The sequence below is a fragment of the Sphaerodactylus townsendi genome, linkage group LG07 (genome assembly GCF_021028975.2).
Source record: "Sphaerodactylus townsendi isolate TG3544 linkage group LG07, MPM_Stown_v2.3, whole genome shotgun sequence".
NCBI lineage: Eukaryota > Metazoa > Chordata > Lepidosauria > Squamata > Sphaerodactylidae > Sphaerodactylus > Sphaerodactylus townsendi.
Window position 1 is genome coordinate 8,417,920 of NC_059431.1, and position 13,174 is coordinate 8,431,093.

The 13,174-nt window shown below is 46.0% G+C and overlaps 1 protein-coding gene across 1 annotated transcript in view; it reads right to left on the bottom strand.

The window, feature by feature from the left end:
* The window catches only part of RIT2 (Ras like without CAAX 2), a 203,713-nt gene that overhangs the window by 121,991 nt on the left and 68,548 nt on the right, over nucleotides 1-13,174 (bottom strand). Inside the window, exon 2 of the mRNA XM_048502621.1 lies at nucleotides 12,673-12,729. Coding sequence (XP_048358578.1) covers nucleotides 12,673-12,729 — 57 coding nt within the window. The remainder of the gene's footprint in view (nucleotides 1-12,672; nucleotides 12,730-13,174) is intronic.

Genomic DNA, 13,174 nt, shown 5'->3' on the forward strand with positions numbered 1-13,174 from the left:
TCTCTTTTGCAGAAGGGTAATATCTAAATATCCAAACATGGCTATCATGTCACCTAACCTTCTTCGTGTAGGGTGGTGAGAACCACAAAGGATTGCGAAGAGCTCCCAGCGGACCTTGATAAATTAGGTGAGTGGGCTAAGAAATGGCAAATGCAGTTCAATGTAGCAGAATGCAAAGTGATGCACATAGGGGCAAAAAATCCAAACTTCACACGCTACAAGGGTCAGTGCTATCAGTCACAGACCAGGAAAGGGATTTGGGCATCTTAGTGGATAGTTCCATGGGAATGTCAACTCAATGCATGGCAGCTGTGAAAAAGGCAAACTCTATGCTGGGGATAATTAGGAAAAGCGTTGATAATAAAACTGCAAGGATTGTCATGTCCTTATATAAAGCAGTGGTGCGACGGCACTTGGAGTACTGTGTTCAGTTCTGGTTGCCACATCTCAAAAAGGATATCGAAGAGATAGAAAAAGTGCAGAGAAGAGCAATGAGGATGATTGAAGGATTGGAGCACCTTCCTTATGAGGAGAGGCTGCAGCGTTTGGGACTCTTTAGTTTGGAGAGGAGACGTCTGAGGGGGGATACTGTCACCGCAGGCATATACTCTGCGCCTACAATATGATTGAAATTATGCATGGGGTAGAAAATGTTGACAGAGAAATTTTTCTCTCTTTCTCACAATACTAGAACCAGGGGGAATTCATTGAAAATGCTGGCGGGAGGAGAGTTTGGATTTATACCCTGCTATTCTCTCATGTAAGGAGATTCAAGGTGCTTACAAGCTCCTTTCCCCTCCTCTCCCCGCAACAGACACCTTGTGAGGTAGGTGGGGCTGGGAGAGTTCTGAATGAACTGTGAGTAGCCCAAGGTCACCCAGCAGGAGTGTAGGAGTGTGGAAACACATCTGGTTCACCTGATAAGCCTCTGCCACTCAGGCATCATGCTGGCAGGGGATGATGGGAACTGTAGTCCATAACATCTTGAGGGCCACGAGTTTGACACCTGTGCTGTAGACGATGAGAATGGCCTTTGTGGCTCATTGGTAGAGAAGGTGGAGCTTCAGATGGACAGAATTAAGGGGAGGGGGGGACCTCAACAGAGTCCAATAACATTGAGTCTACACTCCAAAACAGCCATTAACTTCAGGGGGTACTAATATCTACCATCTGGAGATCAGTTGTAATAGTGGGATATCTTGAAACCCCACCTGGAAGCTGGGACCCCATTCACTGGTAATTTGGTAGTCCAGGTGGTTGCCTGGCTGACCGTTATCATTAGTCCAGCTGTGGCGTGAAGGAAGAGGACCTCAGCTGCCTTTATTCCCACCCAAGCAGGAAATTTTCGTAAGAGTGAAGCAGAACCATGGCTTTAATTGCTCTCTTCCCAATGATAGTAAGTGAATCATTGCTGCCTTAACCTCCCACTTGGTAGCAAAATCATAGGGTTGATGGCAGAATGAAATCGCTCACAGAGGAATGGGCCGTGATTAACCAGGAGAGCCTCGTTCACATACACCTTTTGCAGTGAATGACGTGCTCTCCGCTTTGGCAGGAATGTGACTCTGTGCAAGATCAATTATTATTACTGAAGTCTGTACAATAAGTGGGTTCAAATTGTAGATGTTAGAAATGTCTCACCTTTATGGGGAGGGAGGGAAGCAGGAAACACTGGCTGTCATGAGCATTCATTTGCAGCGGCGTAGGAGGTTAAGAGCTCGTGTATCTAATCTGGAGGAACCGGGTTTGATTCCCAGCTCTGCCGCCTGAGCTGTGGAGGCTTATCTGGGGAATTCAGATTAGCCTGTACACTCCCACACATGCCAGCTGGGTGACCTTGGACTAGTCACAGCTTCTCAGAGCTCTCTCAGCCCCACCTACCTCCCAGGGTGTTTGTTGTGAGGGGGGAAGGGCAAGGAGATTGTCAGCCCCTTTGAGTCTCCTGCAGGAGAGAAAGGGGGGATATAAATCCAAACTCTTCTTCTTCTTCTTCTTCTTAACATGCACAATGCAGAAAAAGCTTTGAATGGAAACCATTTTCAATAAAGGAGTCACCCCCCCTTTCCCTACTTAAAAAAAATAAAAAGACTGATTTGCTCATTTGTTTATGTAACCCCCATGCTCAGAATGGGTTGACCCAGAAAGGAGTGGAGACTCAAAGCAGCAGAAGGCTGCAGAGCTCATGTAGTTTGGAGGAGACAAGGCTACCAGACTTGGACCTTGGTTGTATAAGCCCTTAACACCTTGTTAAGGTAACTGCAATATTGTTGGGAACTACTGGGAAGGTAGTTGTTTATTTTTGCTATGTTGTAAATGTTGGAGTTTATTGTTTCAGGGTTTTTTTAATGTTTGTAATGGGTGAGAGTTCTCCTGGAAACCTTCCTCATGTTGAATCCTGTTCACCAAGCCCTTGGAGTCTTCAGGAGCCAACCCACTTGCAAAGAAGAATTGTACTTGGCAATATCAGAAGACTGTAAATATAAGGACTTGAAAATGCAACCTGAACAGGACCTTGAAGTGTGATGTTAAATGTTGATGTTATATGTTATATGTTAAGAAAGTAAAACATTTTGTTTTTTAAATTTGTTGTTGCAAACTCATTCCAAGTTCTGCCCCACAGAACCCACAAGCTGAGGTTACATTTACAAGCTGACACTTTAAAAACGAATAAAGCACGATGCAGATTTAGCGTTCAAGCCAGAAAGACCAAATCAGAAAATCCTGCCCTGAGGAAAATTGCGTCTCCGTTTCTGCAGGTAAACGTCTGGCCTGCGCAACTTCGCTTTCGAACAACAAGGCTGCGTGGCAAGAACAGGCCAATGTCTTCTCCATTTGCCGTTTTCTCTCCCTCCCTGGCCTCCCACCTAATGCAGCTGCTTCAAGGTTATGGGTTAATTGGTCGCTTTCCTCGGGGGCCCTTCGCCTGTCCCTCTCGGCTGGGAAACACAATTGCCCCGTCAGAACTGATCACTCGTGCGTGAAGTGCTTAAGCAAAGAGAAGGCTACCGGAGGTCTGGACAAGAGAGGCACATCATCCGGTGTCCTCATCAATCACGCCAATCAAGCTTTTCAAGGTACACAGCTCTTTGTGTTGGTCCGGCTGTCGACACCTCCCCTCTATCTGCCGCTTATCCAGCATCGCTTGCTCTGTCCTCGTGTTATTCATCTGTTTACAAAGGGTGTCCTGCTTTTCAGCCCTCACAAGGTCAACCCATTTAAAGCATGCAATGATAAGCTCATGTTGGTCATTTCCGCATGGCAGAATTATACCTGTGTACCACTGGTTTCTTACAATCCTGGTGTGTTTTACAAGAAGAAGAAGAAGAAGAAGAAGAAGAAGAAGAAGAAGAAGAAGAAGAAGAAGAAGAAGAAGAAGAAGAAGAAGAAGAAGAAGAAGAAGAAGAAGAAGAAGAAGAAGGGGAGGGGGAGGAGGAGGAGGAGGAGGAGGAGGAGGAGGAGGAGGAATTTGGATTTATATCCCCCCTTTCTCTCCTTCAGGAGACTCAAAGGGGCTTACAATCTCCTTGCCCTTCCCCCCTCCTTGCCCTTCCCCCCTCATAAGAACATAAGAACTAGCCTGCTGGATCAGACCAGAGTCCATCTAGTCCAGCACTCTGCTACTCGCAGTGGCCCACCAGGTGCCTTTGGGAGCTCACCTGCAGGATGTGAAAGCAATGGCCTTCTGCTGCTGCTGCTGCTCCCGAGCACCTGGTCTGCTAAGGCATTTGAAATCTCAGATCAAGGAGGATCAAGATTGGTAGCCAGAGATCGACTGATGTTTTTGAGTGGCAGCTTCAATGAACGTCTCCCCGATCAGGGGGCCGGCAGGAAAAATAAACTGGTTCGGCTCCCAATTGGTGTTCGCGTGGCAGCAGGTTCTAGCAAACTCATCCTGGGATTTTTTAAAAAAGAATCACCAATTTGGCAGTTTTTGAATACCCTGGGATGAGGGAAATATCATGGGGCAAACCTGCTTTAGGATCGGGAGCCATGCAAACTTCTTGGCTGCACAGGGATATTTCTCTTGCTCAACCCAAGATATTTTGACCATGCAGAAACAACCGTTCAGAAAACACTAAAACCATCTTATATAAACATTATGTAAACCATTTTTTTGGGGGGGGGAAGGGACTTCACACAGGTCCCATTCTCAAAATTAGTTTAGTCCATTTTATTCCCCTCAAACTGGGTTTTTTTAAAAAAAACATTAAACCAGCTATCTTTGTGCACAGTCCCGGTTTGGAGGTGCTTCCATGAAAACACAAGAGGCAGCTGTGTTTCACCAGTTCACTTTTGGTAAGCCGTGTTCCACTGTCAGGAAGAATCCACCTGTTTTCTTTTATGCATGGGTAAATTTACTCATGATCAAACCGGCGAATACTACATAAGAACATAAGAACAAGCCAGCTGGATCAGACCAGAGTCTATCTAGTCTAGCTCTCTGCTACTCGCATTGGCCCACCAGGTGCCTTTGGGAGCTCACAAGCAGGAGGTGAAAGCAATGGCCTTCTGCGGCTGCTGCTCCTGAGCACCTGGTCTGCTAAGGCGTTTGCAACCTCAGATCAAGGAGGATCAAGATTGGTAGCCATAAATCTGTCCAAGCCCCCTTTTAAAGCTATCCAGGTTAGTGGCCATCACTACCTCCCGTGGCAGCATATTCCAAACACCAATCACACGTTGCATGAAGAAGTGTTTCCTTTTATTAGTCCTTATTCTTCCCCCAGCATTTTCAATGTATGCCTCCTGGTTCTAGTATTTTATCCCAATTTGTCCGTTCACATGATTGCCCGTTTTGTGAAGGAATCCAGTGAAGACTCCAGCTTGTTTTGCACCAGGCCAGGGTTTTTTTGTATTTACATTACAAGCATTTTTGACTATGCCCAGTGTTCCAAGTTCTAATTGGCTGTTGTTTTTGAGTGGCAGCTGCAAGTTTATCTGAGCATTCCTGGTGTCCCGCATTCTGATTGGCTGCTGTTTTTGAGTGGCAGCTTCAATGAACATCTCCCCAATCAGGGGGCCGGCGGGAAAAATAAAATGGTTCTGCTCCCAATTGGTGTTCGCGTGGTAGCAAGTTCTAGCAGGCTCATCCTGGGATTTTTTAAAAAGAATCACCAATTTGGCAGTTTTTGAATACCCTGGGATGAGGGAAATATCATGGGGCAAACCTGCTTTAGGATCGGGAACCATGCAAACTTCTTGGCTGCACAGGGATATTTCTCTTGCTCAACCCAAGATATTTTGACCGTGCAGAAACGACCATTCAGAAAACACTAAAATCATCTCCTCCAAAAGACACACCATTAAAACCAATTAAAAACAGGGTTAAAACATGTTCAAAGCATGAAAACAGCAATTAAATAATTGGTCAGGGCAGAGAGCTCACCGAAGGAATGCCAAACAAAACAAAGACATCTTCACCTGCTGGTGTAAGGTGGCAACAGAAGGGGACTGAAGAATCTACTTGGGGAGAAAGATGGTGCCATGACCAATAAGACCCTCTTCTGGTTGTCCTCTGCTTAATCTCAGAAGGTGAGATTATCCAAGAGCCAGCACGGTGTAGTGGTTAAGAGCAGGTGGATTCCAATCTGAATAACTGGGTTTGATTCTCCACTCCTCCAGCTGAATGGCAGAGGCATATCTGGTGAACCAGATGTGCTTCTGCACTCCTACATTCCTGCTGGGTGACCCTGGGCTAGTCACAGTTCTCTCTGAACTCTCTCAGCCCCACCTGCCTCACAAGGTGTCTGTTGTGGGAAGAGGAAGGGAAAGGAGCTTGTAAGCTACCTTGAGTCTCCTTACAGGACAGAAAGGTGGGGTATAAATCCAATACTCTTCTTCTGAAGAGGATTCTAAAGGTTACTGTAGTGGTCAGGCAGGTTAATAAGGGAATAGCCGGTCCTTCAGCTTTGTGGTTCTCAAACCATACAGGACTGTTGAATGATTGCTTCTCTCACATCAGACTAACCCTAGTGGAGGGAGAGGGAAGGGAGGGAGAGGGAGGGAGGGGTGGCATGCAAGAGAAGGGGAGGGGGAGGGGTGGCATGCAAGGGAGTTGAGGGAAGGGGAGGGGACACAGTCTTTCACTGCATCAGACCAAAGTTACATCCACCATCCTGTTTCTAACACTGGCATGCTTCTGCTTCTTCCTTCTTCCTTCTTCCTTCTTCCTTCTTCCTTCTTCCTTCTTCCTTCTTCCTTCTTCCTTCTTCTTCTCAGCCCCAGTATGGGCACTGGGGTTTCTTCAAACCCACTTGCTAGTGCCTGTTGTTGGCTTGCAGAATTGGGACCTATATAATCCGTCCAAGCATATCAGAATCCTTAACCAAACTCAGACAATGTTGGAAGGCAATCCAGGACAAAAATCTCTAAGGACCAACGAAGGCGAAAAAAATAACTGAAGCACTTGGTGTTGCCGAGAGAACATGCTCCCACAGGATGGGAGCCAGAATCTTGGGAGGAAATCGCTTCCGCAATCTAATTGCCTGTGTGTGTATATATACTTCAATTTCTTTTCAATTTTTGGTGGGATGTGCCCCGCGCTGATCTCTTCTCAGCTATCTCTCTTATTTGATCACATATCCTCTCACTGGCCTCTTCCCTTTGTAAAGTAAACAGTCCTCTCAGTGGTTCTTCGGCAGAACAATTCTCTTGCCCTTAATTGTTTCTCGCTCTCCCTCCCTCTCTTTCTTTCCATTTTTGGCCTCTCTTGTTTGAACTGTCCTCCCATTCGGCAATTTCCTCCTTGAGATGAAGTGACCCTCGGGCTAGTAAGGTTCTATTGAAGGTGTTCAGGAAATCATACCTGTACTCAGTCGGAACAGCCAGATCAGGAGAGTCGGAGATAAGAAAACGTTGACTTGGAACGTGAAGAACCAGACATACAATGACGTCCGCCCACAATTTTATCACGAACCTGATAGTTAAGGATTCAGAATAGCACTACTTACGATAACGGATTCCCATCTGTGCCCAATTATCAAGGACATTTCATTTTTGGTACCTTTCTCTGGTTAATCATCTGTCCTTCTTTTCTCTCTTCCTTCAAAAAGAAGAAGAAGAGTTTGGGTTTATATCCCCCCTTTCTCTCCTATAAGGAGATGCAAAGGGGCTTACAAACTCCTTTCCCTTCCCCCTTCACAACAAACACCCTGTGAGCTGGGTGAACTTGGGCTAGTCACAGGTCTTCTGAGCCCTTTCAGCCCCACCCATCTCACAGTGTGTTTGTTGTGGGGAGGGGAGGGAAAGGAGATAGTAAACCCCTTTGAGTCTTCTTACAGGAGAGAAAGGGGGGATATAAATCCAAATTCTTCTCTTCTTCTCCTTCTTGGTCGGCAAACCTCCCGCTGTGTCACCGCCCTTAACCGTTAGTCCGTGTCTCTGTCTAATTTCCATGCTGATGCCTTCATGTTGAAATTCTCCATGAGTCTGTTGAGTATCTTGGAACTTCTCCCGTATGCTTCCTCCTGCCATGGTTCTCTAGCTATGGAAATGCCAGGCAAGATTGCCAAGGAACTGCTCAGCGCAAAGAGTTGTTTATTCCAGTGTGATGGAATGAGATGCCGTCTGCTGGCACTTGGAAATTGTTTCTGCTGCTCAGTGCAATGAAACACAAGATGGAGAGTGGAAATCATTTCTCTTTGGGCCTTTCCCCACTTTTCCCTCTATCACCATTGCTGCGCGCTACTCACTGCGCGTGTCATTTCTGGCGCGTGCCCTGGCTTCCCCACAACCCCGCACTCTGCGCGGGGTCGTCAAAAGGTGCCGTTTTCTCCAGCAGCAGGAATGATGCGCGCTGAGGGGGCGCGACAGCAGCAGTGCCAGGGCGGCTGTGTTGTTGCCGCCCCTCTAGTGGGGAGTGCCCCGGGACCCCCCACTACTTGGCCCGAGTAGCGCGCAGCAGAAGGTAAGTGGGAAAACGCCCTTTGTTGAAGGGACGTCCTCAGAAATATCTTCCAACTGGCCATGCTGGCAGGGGCTGATGGGAATTGTAGTCCATAACATTTGGAGTGCCAACGGTTCGCCACCACTGCCCTATGTCTTCACCCTTCCTTCACCCTCTTTGGTGTCTGTTAGGGTTTCCATTCACATACACATACCAGAGGCATAGCAAGGGGGGAAAGCACTCGGTTCACTGGTACATCCTCCGCCCCTGCCCCACCCTAGAACACACCCATCCCACCTCGCCCCCGGAATACCCTCACCACACCCCCACAGAGGCACATGCCTGGTGCATCACGCACCCCCCCTGTCTCCTTGGAGCTACGCCTCTGACATATACACTCACACTTGTATGTCTTCCTCTAGTCTTCACTGTTGTGTTGGGGTGGCCTCGGTGAGGCCTCTCCTTCACCTCTCCATAGAGTGTAGAGTTACGGTTACCCCTTTTTCCTCACCCTCTTTGAGGGTTTTCCATTCACACACATGTGCACTCACACTTGTATGTCTTTTCCTTTGGTCTTCCATTCAGAGTAATGCACTTTCAATCCACTGCCAATGCATTTTAGCAGCTGGATTTTCCTGTGCGGAATAGCGAGAGTCACTTGCAAACAACTGTGCAAGCAGATTGCGAGCACCTTATTCTGTACGTGTGGAAGGGGCCAGAGTGAGGTGGAAACACATAAAGCAGGAAGAAAATCCAGGGCTGCAAAGTGCTGTTTCCAAATTTCTGTCTTTCTTTTTCTCCCCCCTCTAAAGCTATCTCCTTTATAGCCAGATAAATGTTTGCTTTCAGCCATCTGTCAGCACAGAAGGCTCTGCAATGTTAATCTCAAGTGATGGATGCGCCCTGTGGACATCCAGAAGGGTACCTCTGGGGTCATTACTCACTGTTCCCTTTTAAAGGTGATGTGGGGAATTTATAACAAAGCCTGGCCTTTCTAAGATCGAGCAGAAGGGTCTGATGGACAATGACATTCCTCTTCGACGTAGCACAATGGTGGTTGCAATTTCAACAGTCATTAAAGAGAGGAATGAAGAGATTCCAGGTCGTAATCTCCATAGGTTTGGATCCCGTTTAGCATAAGTGGTGCTCATGGAACGGAACTTCCTGACACTCTTATTATGGCTTGCTGTGCTGCTAAAATCCTGCCTCTTTCCCCCGGGAGCATCATATGGGTCTACACAGCAAAAGATAGTCAATGAAGATCCAAGTCCTTCAGAGTATCATTGCTGAGGCGGTACATGTTACACCTGCTAATGAGTGCATTAAAAGGGAAATAATTTAATGTAGATTTTTTTTAAGATTCTAGGGCTCATTCCGCACATGCAGAATAATGCACTTTCAAACTGCTTTCAGTGCTCTTTGAAGCTGTGCGGAATGGCAAAATCCACTTGCAAACAGTTGTGAAAGTGGTTTGAAAACACATTATTTTGCATGTGCAGAAGGGGCCTAAGCCTTTTTTTAAGAAGGAGGAGGAGGAGGAGGAGGAGAAGGAGGAGGAGGAGGAGAAGGAGAAGAAGAAGAAGAAGAAGAAGAAGAAGAAGAAGAAGAAGAAGAAGAAGAAGAAGAAGAAGAAGAAGAAGAAGAAGAAGAAGAAGACGACGACGACGACGACGACGACGGCGGCGGCGGCGGCGGCGGCGGCGGCGGCGGCGGCGACGACGACGACGACGACGACGACGACGACTGCTATACCACACTGGCTCTCATGATTGACTATCAATCAATCAATCAATCAAGAACTAAAGATGCTCAAGTATTTTATCGAGTGATTGATCGATTGACTGGATTTTTGGTCTGTACTCCCCTGTCACAATAAGATCATGGCAGCTTGCAACATTTCTAATAGAACCAGTACAACCTGTAAAACCAATATAACAATGGCCTTTTCTGCACAGAACAATTATACCGGGTTTAAATCTGCATCTTACACACTGTGTCTAATTTATCCCTGTTTCTTCTTCTGCATAGCTTCCTGCTTCTTCCCAGGAGCAGGGTTAGGACAGGGAGTTCTGTATTTACTTCGGAGGCATATTTGAGCATGCCTAGTGTCCCATGATCCGATTGGCTGTTGCTTTTGAGTGGCAGCAGCAAGCACCTCTGAGTGTGCCTGGTGTCCTGTGTTCTGATTGGCTTCTGTTTTTGAGTGTCAGCTTGAATCAGGCGGGGAGATGAGGTGGTTAGGCGGGAAAAATAAACCGGTCCTGCATGGTAGCAGGCACTAGCAGGGTGACACCGGGATTTTTTAAAAGAACCTCCAAACTGGTGATTTTTGAAAATCCTGGGCTAAGGTAAATATCACGGGGCAACACCGGGGCAGGCACACAGTTTTGCAAAACAAAACGTCCTTTCCGCAGAATGCAGCCTTCAGCCTACAGCTTTTCTTGGCATAGAATTTGACCACTTTGCCATTTCCAGCAAACAAAATCTCCCTTGAACCACGTGGAAGATCTTCTCCCACCCTTCAATAAAATTAATTCTTATGTTACATTTCAGAGTATTCCCCTATCAGTCATTTATGTGTAAATTATAAGCTTGAAGTTGACCCTTCTATTAACTTGTTTCTGAAAATAAATTATTGTCATTTGTTGAGATGACAGTGAGAGGAACAAAATAAAAGTCAGGTGGCTGTGGAGGGTTTTCCGGGCTGTGTGGCCGTGGTCTGGTGGATCTTGTTCCTAATGTTTCACCTGCATCTGTGGCTGGCATCTTTAGAGGTGTATCACACAGGGAAGTCTGTTACACATTGTGAATCCGGCTGTGAAAGCCTTCGACAGTACATAAAAGTAAGGTGGTTCTGAAATGTAAGGGTGTACTTGTTTTCAAAACTATTTCTGTGCTACTAGAGTCCCTTAATAATAATATAATATTAAACATACATTTCCTTATACCACTTTGTCTATTTCATTGTAAGCTCTTCCACTTCCTTTAATGTCTCAAGAGGGCAATTATAGTGTCGTTTTTAATTATATGCAAATATATTTAAATTTAATTGATCAGCTCATTGGTCAAAGGACAGATGATTACTCATTTCCCCCAAGGGGTATCTCTCCTGGAGTGGAAATCTTCAAGCAGAGATAGGATAGCCATCTGTTAGGAAACTTTTTTTTAATTGAATGTGTTAAGCAGAGGGTTGAATTAGATGACCTAAGAATCCATGATTCTAGCTATAATATTTAATTGATTGACTGCCTTGTTTCTCTCTGGTTATGGCCCAGGCTTGCCTGATCTTGTCAGATCTCAGAAGCTAAGCAGGGCTGGCTGTGGTTAGTACTTGGATGGAAGACCACCAAGGGATGCCAGCAGTGGTGGGATCCCAAAATTTTAGTAACAGGTTCCCTCGCCAACCCCTCACCCTCAGCAAAGGGGGCAGAGGCAAACCCGAGCCCTGGGTAAAACCTGAGTTGGATGCCTCCCCACGGGTAGCCACCCCACCATGACCCCCCAAAATTTTTTTGCACCAGGTCATTTCTAAATCATCATCACATTATAGAAAATGCCCCAACTCACAAATCTGAACACAGCAATGGTGAAACACGCAGGTGCTTTGATAGAGACTGGTGAGATAAAAGGTACACCAGGCTGAGAATCAATGAATTGCAGTACCTGAAAGGGATTAACCCAGTTCAGGGAGTTACATTATTAGTCGCAATTGCTATATGGAACCCTCATGTTCAAAGGCAGGATGCCTCTGGGGGGGCGAGGGCGTGGAGATGGAAAAGCGGACACAATTAGCAACCCTCTCTCGGCACACACAAATAATTAGTAAACCACTCTCGGGAACTGGTGAGAACCTGCTGGATCCCACCTCTGAATGCCAGGGATGCTATGCTGAGGAAGACAATGGCAAACACCTCTGTTGTGGATTTTCTGGGCCATGTGGCTGTGATCTAGTGGTTTTAGCTCCAAATGTTTCATTGGCATCTGTGCCTGGCATCTTCAGAGGAGTGCATGATAAAATGTGCAGGTAGAGGCCCCTTCTGCACATGCAGAATAATGCACTTTCAATGCACTTTCAATCCATTTTGAAGCTGGATTTTACAGTGTGGAATAGCAAAATCCACTTGCAAACAATTGTGAAAGTGGATTAAATGTGCATTATTCTGCATGTGGAGAAGGGGTCAAAGAGAAACACACCTTACCATGACCTGCCTCTAAGATGCCAGCCAGAGATGCAGACAAAGTGTTAGGAGTTAAAACCACCAGTCCACAGTCATGTAGCCCAGAAAACTCACAACAGCCAGGTGGTGCCAACCATGAAAACTTTCAACAATACAGTTGTTGATCTCTTGCCGTGAAATTTCTACTGGGTTGCCATAAGCCAGATCTATCTATCTATCTATCTATCTATCTATCTATCTATCTATCTATCTATCTATCTATCTATCTATCTATCTATCTATCTATCTATCTATCTATCTATCTATCTATCTATCTATCTATCTATCTATCTATCTATCTATCTATCTATCTATCTATCTATCTATCTATCTATCTATCTATCTATCTATCTATCTATCTATCTATCTATCTATCTATCTATCTATCTATCTATCTATCTATCTATCTATCTAAACAAATTTCTTAATTGCCCCTGCCAGAACCAGCTCAGGGCGATTTACAAATCGGCAACAATGCAATAAAAGTATCTCAGCCAAGCAATGTGGTTATATCGGACATGGGGCTACATACATTGGCTGTGTAATCCAAGAAACAAAATAGATTGAACTTACCAATGGTGGGATCGTGGTAATCAGGGAACCGATGGCTAATGAACTGCATTGTCATGGCTGGGAAGACATGAAAAAAAATATGGACCATTAATAACCGTTGTAACATATGTGCGAGTCAAAGCACTGGCGTAATGCCCATTGGGCAAGGTGGGCAGCTGCCCAGGGCATCACCTTGTGGGGGGCATCAAAATGCTGGGTTCGTTTTTGGGTATTTTAGTGGTTTTCCATTTTTGGCCTGCAGGGGGCGCAGTTTTTAGGCTAGCGGCACCAAAATTTCAGCGTATCATCTGGAGACTGTCCTTATGGTACCCCCAAGTTTGGTGAGGTTAGGTTCAGGGGGTCCAAAGTTATGGACTCCCAAAGGGGGTGCCCCTATCCCCCATTGTTTCCAATGGGAGCTAATGAGAGATGGGGGCTACAGTTTTGAGGGTCCATAATTTTGGCCCCCCTGAACCAAACTGCACCAAACTTGGGGGGTATCATTAAGGCAGTCTCCTGATGA